An 11060-nucleotide genomic window follows, 5' to 3' on the forward strand; every position below is an offset into this window, starting at 1 on the left:
ATCGCTAGTATGCGGTTGTCACTCACGTAAGTTACTGAACTGTGTTTGTATAGAACTGGATTAAGGCTATGTTCACACTGTCAGCCCAAATCTTATTGAAATCTGATCTAAAATTATTGAAGTCCACATTGTGTATCGCAACTGTTCAGATCCAATTTGTGTGTCCCATGCAGTTCTTTTGTTTTCCAGAATATTTGCATTGGTTTCTATGGCAATGACATTGTGTTGATAGGCATATGTCAAAAACAACAACTGCAACATGGAGGGGTTTTTGAAACATGTCTGTTCTCGTTTTCTGCTGTTTCTGCAGTGACTTTCAGCATGCTTCGTATAACAATGTCTGATGAGGGTGTGAGGAAGTCACATAAACCACACGAAATCTGATAATAGCTAAAACAGATTTCCAGAAATGTGATTTGAATAAGATTTCAAACCACATATGAACGTAGCTCGAAACAGATTTGTAATAATTTTTAATTTTTTAATAATTTTTTTTTTTTTTTTTTGCTGTTCACATGGTTATTACTAGAGATAAACAAAATTATCAGCGCTGATCAGGACCGAGGTCAGAAACAAGCTGTGATCAGACATGGGTAGGCAGTCCAGTACAGTGACCAATGCCAGAGGACAGTCCACTAACCAGAACCAGAGAAAAGAAGTGTTAAGTTTAAATATATACAAAAAAACTGTAACGTTACCTTACGTAACTGACTTTAGCTTTTTATTTAGTTTGTGTAGCCTAGAATTCGTTTGTTGGCTATGTTTAAAAACCTACCTCAGCAATACCATCGGCGACTTCAACTTCAAGTTGGCTGTCAGTGCAGAAGTCCCTCTTCAGCACACCATCTCCGCACATTTCTCTCGGAAAAACCCCGTGTTGTGCCAAACTGGGTACATAATGCAGCAGCAATATTACCACAAGTCAGTCCAATTTTTTTTTTCTGCAATACAAACTGCATATTCGTGCAAAGACATGTTCCATAGACAGAACAGAATGGTTAATCCAAGTCATACTACTCGATAGCTTCCGGGTCACTACAAACAATCTGCACAAAATTGAGACATAAGATTATCACACATGTATTTTAATTCCCGATTTCCATTTATAAATGCATTTGGAAAAAAATCGGATAATTTTTCTGTTTTTCTATAATCAACGCAAAAAAAAAAACGGAAAACATGTCCTTTTCCTTTTTTTTCGTTCTGCTATTTCTAAATGATAGTCGGGAAAAGGCTCAAGTCCCGATTTTGGTTTTCTAATTTCAAAAGAAAATATGTTGGCTGCCAAGTACACGGACCCCACTTACAGAGTTTTTGAAGCATTTTAAATTGTCCCACTGTATAATGACTGAAATATTGCGGCGAGTGCTGTATATGAATCACAAGTGCCCAATTTTTTTTTCTTCTAAAAATTTTAAACAAATGGAAAACTGGCAGGTCTGTCTGTACTGCAATTCTATGAATGTTCTGCCCTCCAGGTCTTCATGCCTGTCATAAGAAAAGAGTATTTCATAGATTTTTTTTATGAAATCAATTCATATTTTTAATTTTTTAATTAATCGTAGCTTTTTTTAATCAATACTGTATTACGTTATTAAATGAATTACATTTTTATTGAAATGCTTAAATATTTACAAATGTGATTTACAAGTTAAAATGTGATATTTGGTAAATGGTTTCTGCATTATCGTTTTGCCTCTTAGACTCTGTTTCATTAGTGAGTCTTACACTGTTTCAATAATGGTTCTTAATATTGTATTTTAATATTAAATATATTTGTATGTCATTTCCTATGCACTTTTGTGATTTTAGACAGTAGCGTGTGATTGGGACTTTTATTTTGGTCTTGTGATGTGACGTCATAAGGGTGCGCCGCGCTGTTGCGATTCGGCCGAAGAAAGGTTGGTGTTTAAAAGCAGTTTATATGTTAAAATCAAATCAAGCTGTTTAGTCCATTTTTATTATTTTTACAAGCTCTGTAAAAAAAGAATTACTTGTTGTTGAACATTGTAATGCTTTATTTAACGTTAATGAAGGCTATTTTGTGAGTAAAGCGAATAACATAAAAGGTGCTTCTCATTTTGCTCCCTATCGTGAATCAGTTCGTTGTAAACACGAATTCGGTCACTGGCAAGCAGTAATGGGATAAACGGAGCTTTTCTGCACTCAGACTTAATTGAACAATTGATTCGCAAAATGATTCACTGATTCGAATCGCTCGCATCACCTCACGCTGATGAGACCTGCTGGTCAAAACAGTGTAAATGCAACGAGAACGCAGATGTGTAATAGCAACTTTACACTTTAATGAAAACATTTGCAATTGGTTTGTTAGTCATATTAAAAACTATTTACAAATCATTAAATACAAATATAAGTCATAACTAAATATTAAGTGTATAATAACGAAAATGGTTTTATTTTAGCAAAACCATGTTTTTTGGCGTATTGATTATCTTTTGTATAAGCACACAAATACCATATTTAAGCTATGGTTTTTAAATCAAAACCATGATTAATTTGTGATTTCCATGGAATAACAACAATAACCCTGTTTTGTTTTGTTTTTTTACTATGAATAAAACCAAAAAACAGGGTTAGTTTTGTTATTCCATTCCATGTATTTGGCTAATCAAGCCATTTAAGGCCAATAACTATCACTCTGACTCTGACTTGCAAGTGCACTGACTACTGAACTAGGGAGATGATTGAGACACACTCAGAGATTTAGTTTGGATTTATTTTTATTTCTATTAATCATTCTCATCTTAAACATGACAGAGTGTCCAAACACACAGAAAACCTCCTGGTGAAGTGCACTGAAATCCACGTGACACACTATTATAAAGATGGCGTTTATTAAAGAGGAGAGTGAAGACATGAAGATTGAAGAAACATTCAGAGTGAAACATGAAGATACTGAGGAACAAACAGGTTGGTTTCATTCTCAAAGCTGAACTCAGTCATTTGATCCTTATTAAAATGTCCATCTCTACAGAAATGAATGATATTTTGAAGAATGTCGTATGAGTGTCCTAATTAAAGTGGTTCTATTTGACATGAAGGGATGGATAGGCATTTTGAGATCACATGACCAGACAAATACTAATGCTGCCTTCAAAAGCACTTGAGAAGATCCTACTTCCACACTGGACATTCTTTACTACGACATGTCACACATTAAATTAGGAAAAAATAATACATAAATAGCCTAAAAAAACAACAATTTTGTGTAACATTAAACCCCAAATCAACTTGTGAACTGAAATCAGTTAAAACTGTTATAAATCTTAATTATGCAACCGTATCTTACAAAAAGCAAACTGTGAAATGTGAGTGATCAACTTTACATTTGATAAACTGCTGAACCGCTGGCTGATTTTGTAAAATATTTATTTAGGTAAAATTCTAACATAGGAGCAATGTATTATAGGCAGGGCTATACCAGTAATTTAATCATACAATTACTATCGTTTTGCATTAATAAGAGCAGTTACTAATAATATTATATGTTTATTTCTTGGAAGTGCACAGTGCAGTATAGCAATGAGCTTGAGCTGAGATGCAGATAAAATTAAGTTACAGTAACATGCAAAAACCTAATTTTTATAGGGAAAAATGTATGTATTCTACTCTTATTAAATTGTTCTTCTATGTCATATTGAACTGACTGACAGCATCATTGATTATAAAAGGAGTGTTCTTTACTTGCTTTCTGTGTAATCCACTCACAATTTGAAGAAAAATGTTTTGTTTTTCATGAGACCGCAACATTTCCTACGTCATACATAATCTGAAATTTTATAATAGTGATTTCAAACTGTCTAAACATAAATTCAAAAGCAAAATGTGAGCAAAAAAATATTAGTAAGTGGCAATGGCTAATAAGCCAATAAGTACTCCTCTGCCGCCATCTACTGGTTATAGTGGTAATTTCACATCTTTTTTATTTTTAAATAAAAAGTGTTGGTTTGCAACTGTGTTGGTTTTCCTACATCTCGAAAAGTTTAATTTTACAAATGGGGGGAATCTTTGAAGGATGAACAATGTTTTTGATCATCACATTAAAAATAATATTTATATTAGATGATATTTAGAGCTTTGAAGTTCTGGAAAAAGTGTGAAGCACTTGAAAGTCCTTGCAAAAAATGCTTGAATTTCACTCTCAAAAGGTTGTATGAACCCTGAAATGAATAATAGGGTTAACTACATTTAATCCATGGTGAATGTTGGTGATTTGTGAACTGAAAAGCCATCTATAACTTGTTTGTTCATGGCACAATGTTTCTCCTGGTTTTCACGTCAGCACTGTTTGATCTGATATCTATTATGACAAAGAATTCTGTGCCTAATTTGAATGTTTCTTACAGTGAGAAATCGCTGTAAGATATTGTATCTCCCAGCGCTGTGTAGTAATGACACGTGATCACCCTTTGATTTAAAAGCAACATTTGCAAAAGCAATTCAAAATCACAGTTTAGATATATTGTCATATGTAATATTTTGTTCATAATCCCCATATCAATTAGTCACTAGTAAGCACTATTGACATTGTGTAATATGGAGGGAATTTAGCAAGTGAAGTGTGTAAAAAATTTAGAGGAATATGGCCAGAGTCCTGCATGTGGGAGAATGAACCCCTAATATTTGATGAAAAGGGTGGAAAATATTTGCCATGTCATTTGCAGTATGGGTGCAGGCTGGGAATCAATAGGCATATGCGGATTGTAAATAGAGATAATATGGTAAGAAACATTTTTATATCATACATACTGAAATATTTAATAAAAAATAAGCACAGTCAGTTTTGATTCCATGGTGACTTTAAAGTTGCAATGGTCTCAGCAGTTTGGATAGATGGCTCGTTCCACCATGGCAAAATTACAACCTATGCAATGACACTAAAAACCAAAGTGAAACAAAGTGGGGGGGACTTGGAATAACTAACTATGTGTACACCCCGTGAACTAATACTTAAAGGGTTAGTTCACCCCAAAATGAAAATTCTGTCATTAATTACTCACCCTCATGTCGTTCCACAAATGAGTATCTTTTTGATGACAGGATGCTTTTAGATTTCCTTGTATTGACTGCCTTTGTAACCAGCACTTTGACGCTTCAAAAACTTCATAAAGAGATCGGAAAACTAATCCATATGAATCAAGCGGTTTAATCAAAATTTTCTGAAGAGAATCAATCGTTTGGGATGATGAAAAGATTTAATTTAGGCTTTTACTTGCATGTAAACATTGATCAGCGAACATAAGAAGAAACTCAACCAAACCTGCTACACATGCGAGAACAAACCTCTTCCGGAAGCTCAAACGTGCTGCGTAACACACAAGAATGAACCTCACTGGTTACGCAGCACGTTTGAGCTTCCAGAAGAGGTTTGTTCTCACATGTGTAGCACTTTTGGTTGAGCTTGTGCTTATGTTTGCTGATCAGTGTTTCTGAATGATGACAAAATATTCATTTTTGGGTGAATTATCCCTTTAAATAGGGTCTTACCATTAAATAGTCTTTTTTCTAACTTTAGCAGAGCAGAAATCCTTAATTATATAATTAAAATCCATGGTTCTAACAATGTTGCATTCCAGGGACAAGATGGCTCAGTCTTTCTTGTGCCATTGTTGAACGCAATCAAGATTTAATGAAAGATAATTTTGACAAGGAGCGCTCTCCTGATGCATTTGTGACATTCTCAAGGCTATGTCCACATTTGAAAAACATTTTGAAGTTCCCTTGCTCTTATTTCTTGCAGCAATTCCCTGGCTGACATTGTATTTTCTTTTTACTTTTACTGTTTAATTTAAACAGTAAATTTTAAAATGATCTCTTCTTGTAAACTCAAAGATGTGTATTTGGGCGGCAATTAAATGACCACATGACCTTGTTGTCAAAAAACAGTAGGTAATTCGGCTGGGGATTTTTACGCATGTGATGAAAGAAAAACACTGACTTTCTGAATTCAAACGACAATAAAATCACAGACTAGCCTCTGTAAATGTTGTAAATACCTTACGACTCTATGACAAACAATTACCATCTGAACAGGGCTTAACACATTATAAGAATAGTAACTTACTGCAGCTGCTAACTCACCTTCTTCAACGAGTACAGCGCAGTTATTATTAACTTTTATCTCATTTCATCTAGCCAATCACGGGCCCCCTCTTCCTGCGGTAAATCAACCACCTATGACTTGTCAATCTCATTTCATCCAGCCAATCACGGGCCCCATATTCCCATGGGCCCAGGTCTAAAAATGTCCTTGTGTGGTCCTCAAGACTTTGTTGTTTCTGCTCAAGGCAGAGCAGCTAGATGGCTGGCAAATAGCACGACAAAGGAGATATACTCAAATGGTATTTATTCTGAATACGCAGAACACAGGAATACTCAGGAAACTTGATACTAACATGAACAAGAACAAATATCTAGAACTGAAACATAGGAATTTAAATACAAGGGTCAAACAGATGAAGAATACAGAAGATATTTGTCACATGTAGGAAGCAACCAGTAATTGACAAAAAGAGCTTCAACTCTTTTTAATGTTGCTGTAGGCCTCTTGACAGCCTCCTTCACCAGTTTTCTCTGTCTTCCTTTCGATCAGTTTTCTTTGACTTCAATTTTGAGGGAATGCCCTGTTCCTTTTCGAAGTGGAACTCAACACTGCATCTGGATTGGCACTATGGGGAACGCCATCAGTGTGACCGTTGTCTGAAGCATGTGTATACACACAACAATTTCATTGGCTGAGGACAGTCCATGATGTCACTACCGGAGCGCCCGTGAGTATAAGAGGGCGCCTGCAATAGATGTCATCAACTCTTTTTGTCTTCAGGAGATGATTGTTTGTATGCATGTGTAAAATAATGAGAGCGTTCAACTCCTCTTGGATTCTCACCTGAGGAATAGTAGTCAGTGTTTGCATGAGGGTGTTTGGCTCTCAAGGGAGTTAAAGGCACTCATAGTGATGCATTCGTGGTAGCAGACCCTGTTCAGACAAAGAATCTGGCTTTGAACAGAGCATTTTCCGCTCTCTTGAGAGTTGAATTCATGCTTTGTGATGCAGTCACGGTAAAAAACTCCACCTATGCTTGAGTCTCTCGAGGAATGAGAGTTAAGCGTCTACACTCTGTTTTTTGGGTCCTGCGGCGGGATCAATTGCTGGGATTGTACCGCACAATGGATTTGGACCTCTGGGCTAATAAACTGCCGCTACCATTGGTTTTTTAATGGCAGTGGTGGTGGCCATGGAGAAGCATCTGTAGTTGGTAAACATCAAGGCCAATGAGAAAAACATTCTCCTTGTTTTGTCAGTCTCACTCTCCTAACTTTTTGGCACATCAATAGATACGGTAGTCGAAAGATTTAGAGAGGCGAGGGCATGGTCATACATCCTGCGCTGATCTAAGTCTTCACCTAATACCTCTGGAGGACCTGGTCTGTCACAGTTTAAGGACTGGAGGCAGTGCCTAAGTCTAAGCATGGTCATTCGTGCTCCTCCAGCGAGGAGTAGAGTGCAGAATTGAAAGGAAGGCGAACAAAGTTGGTAAACAAGACCTAATTGCAGAGAAGTAACATCCCTCCTCCTTCGAAACGCAAAACGCGGGCAGTAGAATAGGGAAAAAGTGCAACGTCTCAAGATGTTTTTTTTTTTTTTTTTTTTTTAAATTGAACTGATTTGACTTGAGCACCATGTTTTTAGAATGCGTGTCAAGCGTGAGATGCTAAAAAAAGACGCAAAACGCGTGTACAACGGTCATATACATGTCTGTCTAGCTCGTATTTACATAGAAAAACAATGGAAAAGTAGCGCAATGGAATGGAAAAATGCATTCCGTACGAACGGTCCTTTATTTTTGATTAATGACATCATCATCAACTAGTCGACTTTAATCACATAAATGTCAACTTGAAAAAAAATCTGAAGTCATTCAACCCCTAGTTGAGAGTTGTAGCTAATACTTAGCATGCTCCCTTTGTTAAGGGTTCTTCAGGGTTGAGTGTAGCCTGGAATCTTACCCTTTTGTGGGGTATTAAAATAGGGGCCTCTACTCCCTGTAGGAGTCTAAACCAATCCCTTAGGACCTGGCAAGTAGAGGTTAATTTGCTTTCTGGCAGCTCTTCTTGTTATCAGGCTTGTAAGGTGCTGGGAGTTTTGGGGACCTGGACTTGTCCAGGCAGGGTGTGAGTCCTTTCCCCCGATCGTTCTAGGTTAGTAGATTTGTAGCTCCCCTGTGGGTTCCTAGAGGTTGGAGTTCTTTGTATCGAGGAGGGTGAATGGCTATTTTAATTGAAAATCCCAGTGTTTGCTCCTTCTAGTGGTAGTGGTAGGCCAGTATTCCTGAAAATCTGTGTCAAGTTAAAGAAGCTTGGCACTCCGGTAGTGACATCATGGACTGTCGTCGGCCAATGAAATTGAATTTAATACACACTGATGGTGATCTACATATCATCAATCCAGATGCAGTGTCTCATTCCCCTTCTCAGGGAACTATGATTACAGTTATAGCAGGAGATATTTTTGTTAATGTCACCATTGTGCCATACTTTTTCCACTTGTTGATGACGGTCTTCACTGTCTTCCATGATATATCTAATTAGGATTTTTTGTAGCCCTTACCTGAGATATACCTTTCAACAATGAGATCCTATTGAGACATCTGGTTGGCATGTATAGGAAGTAGCTGTACTTCACCTGTTCTCCCAGAGATTTCGTTTTATAGTTTTCCCAATGACTTAATAATATCCTAGAGATATATCCAGAGAATATTTGTTTTTGAGTAGACTAAGAGAGTAGAGTAAAACCTGACATTTAACCGTTTCTTTGGACATTTGTCTCATGTTTGTGTGCGTGTTAACTGCCAAATTGAACGTTTTTGGGATGTGTCCTAAAGAATGTTTAGAGTTAGCAATATTGAGAAGAGGTTCTCAGGTTACATGTAATACCTCTTTCAGTAGCTAAGTGGGTATAGGATCTAGTTTTATGTTGTTGGTTTCGATGCTTTATGTCTAAATATTTTGATGTCTGTTGCTATGTGCCATTAAATTTTCATTTGTCTTTTTCACCTTAGACCTGAGAATGCTGAAAGAGGAGAGTGAAGTACTGAATGAAATGGAGGAGAAAAATTATTATGATTTCATAACTGAAGAAAAATCTTTCAGTTGCTCACAGATACACAATGAAGATAAGCCTGTTACCTACCCTCAGTGTGGAAAGATTTTTGATCAAGATGAAAACCTTAAAGCCCACATGAGAATTCACACTGTAGAGAGTCCTTTCGTCTGCCATCAGTGTGGAAAAAGTTTCACTCAAAAAGGAAGCCTTAACAGGCACATGAGAATTCACAATGGAGAGAAGCCTTACATGTGCCCTCTGTGTGGAAAGAGTTTTAATCAACATGGAAACCTTGAAGTCCACATAAGACTTCACACTGGAGATAGGCTTTTTACCTGCCAACATTGCGGAAAAAGTTTTAACCGAAAAGGAAACCTTAATTACCACATGAGAGTTCACACTGGAGAGAGCCCTTTCACCTGCCAACAGTGTGGAACAAATTTCACTGTAAAGGGAAGCCTTGTTAGGCACATGAGAATTCACACTAGAGAGAAGCCCTACACATGCCCTCATTGTGGAGAGAGCTTTGAGCAACATGGAAACCTTAAAGTCCACATGAGAATTCACACTGGAGAAAAGCCTTATACATGCCCTCAGTGTGGAAAGAGTTTTGATCAACATGGAAACCTTAAAGTCCACATAAGAGTTCACACTGGAGAAAAGCCTTATACATGCCCTCAGTGTGGAAAGAGTTTTGATCAACATGGGAACCTTAAAGTCCACATGAGAGTTCACACTGGAGAAAAGCCTTACACATGCTCTCAGTGTGGAAAGAGTTTCACTCAAAAAGGACACCTTGAAGTCCACATGAGAATTCACACTGGAGAGAAGCCTTTCACCTGCCAACACTGTGAAAAAAGTTTCAAACGAAAAGGAATCCTTAAAAGGCACTTGCGACTTCACACTGGAGAGAACAAGTTTCAGTCAGCATGGAAACCTTAAAGTCCACATGAGAATTCACAGTGGAGAGAAGTTTTTTATATGTGGTCAATGTGGAAAGAGTTTCAGATATAACGTAAGCCTAAATACCACATGAGGATTCACTTAAGAGAGAACTGTTTTATTTGTCATCAGTGTGGTATAAGTTCCAGACAGGAAACACCTTAGGAATCATGTAAGAGAGAAGCCATGAGCCATCATTAAGGAAAGACTCATTCTAGGGTAAAATTGCAGTGTTCCTCAGTGTGGCAAGAAGTTTACAAAATAGAGAAAATTAAAAAAATTGTGCATTCTGCTGGAAGACAATTTAATTTTTCTGAATGTATTCAATTTTACAGATCCAACTGAAAATTGATGCAAATGTGAGACCCTATTTGTGCTCTCTGTGATGGCATTACTCACAAAAATACACATTCTTACAGAGTTTTCCTGAGTCAAAAATGGTCTTTGGTAGCGGTTGGCGAATATGGTCATCCTAACACACAGTACAATGTACCCTACGCATGTGAACTGTCTAGTAATGAATATGACCCAGAGTCCAGCTAGCCACATCCCCCACTGTGCACGGAGCACACACCCGAGCCTGCCACAATGTTTGAGCCAGCCATTGCCCTGGAGCCTGAGCTCCACAGTGAGTCTGACCATGTGCGCGAGTCGGCAACATCATCTGTCCCCGTGGGCTAGTAGTGTATTAGGGCATGAAGGAAAGCCCTACCCACACTCCTGGCGCCAAGGATGAGCAGCAGCTGGCCTCAGCAAACTGTTGTTATGAACTGGAAAAGGATATCAAATCAAGAAGAATTTTCTAGACAAGGAAAAAAATAAGTCAAATTTAAGTGAGTTTTTCCTTAAAACAAGCAAAATAATCTCCCAATGGGGTAAGCAAAATTGCAAAAACAAGACAGTAATTTTTACTTGTCTAGAAAATGCTTCTTGATTTAAAGTCCCCTTGAAATCTAAATTTAAGTTTTTTAGCTTTTAGTATGAATATGTT

At 37.3% G+C, this 11060-nt stretch overlaps 1 protein-coding gene across 6 annotated transcripts in view; it reads left to right on the top strand.

Annotated features, from left to right (window-relative positions):
* The window catches only part of LOC127510664 (gastrula zinc finger protein XlCGF8.2DB-like), a 186206-nt gene that overhangs the window by 171828 nt on the left and 3318 nt on the right, over window positions 1–11060 (top strand). For 4 of the 6 annotated variants that reach the window (XM_051890529.1, XM_051890530.1, XM_051890532.1 and 1 more), the window contains one exon: window positions 9084–11060. This exon is cut by the window's right edge and continues 3318 nt beyond it. In XM_051890529.1, coding sequence (XP_051746489.1) covers window positions 9084–10069 — 986 coding nt within the window. In that variant the 3' untranslated portion in view covers window positions 10070–11060. Of the gene's footprint in view, window positions 1–1826; window positions 1902–2781; window positions 2935–6616; window positions 6795–9083 lie in introns of those variants that run through there. The other 2 variants (XM_051890528.1, XM_051890538.1) reach the window with 2 other exon arrangements.

This window comes from Ctenopharyngodon idella, chromosome 4 (genome assembly GCF_019924925.1).
Source record: "Ctenopharyngodon idella isolate HZGC_01 chromosome 4, HZGC01, whole genome shotgun sequence".
NCBI lineage: Eukaryota > Metazoa > Chordata > Actinopteri > Cypriniformes > Xenocyprididae > Ctenopharyngodon > Ctenopharyngodon idella.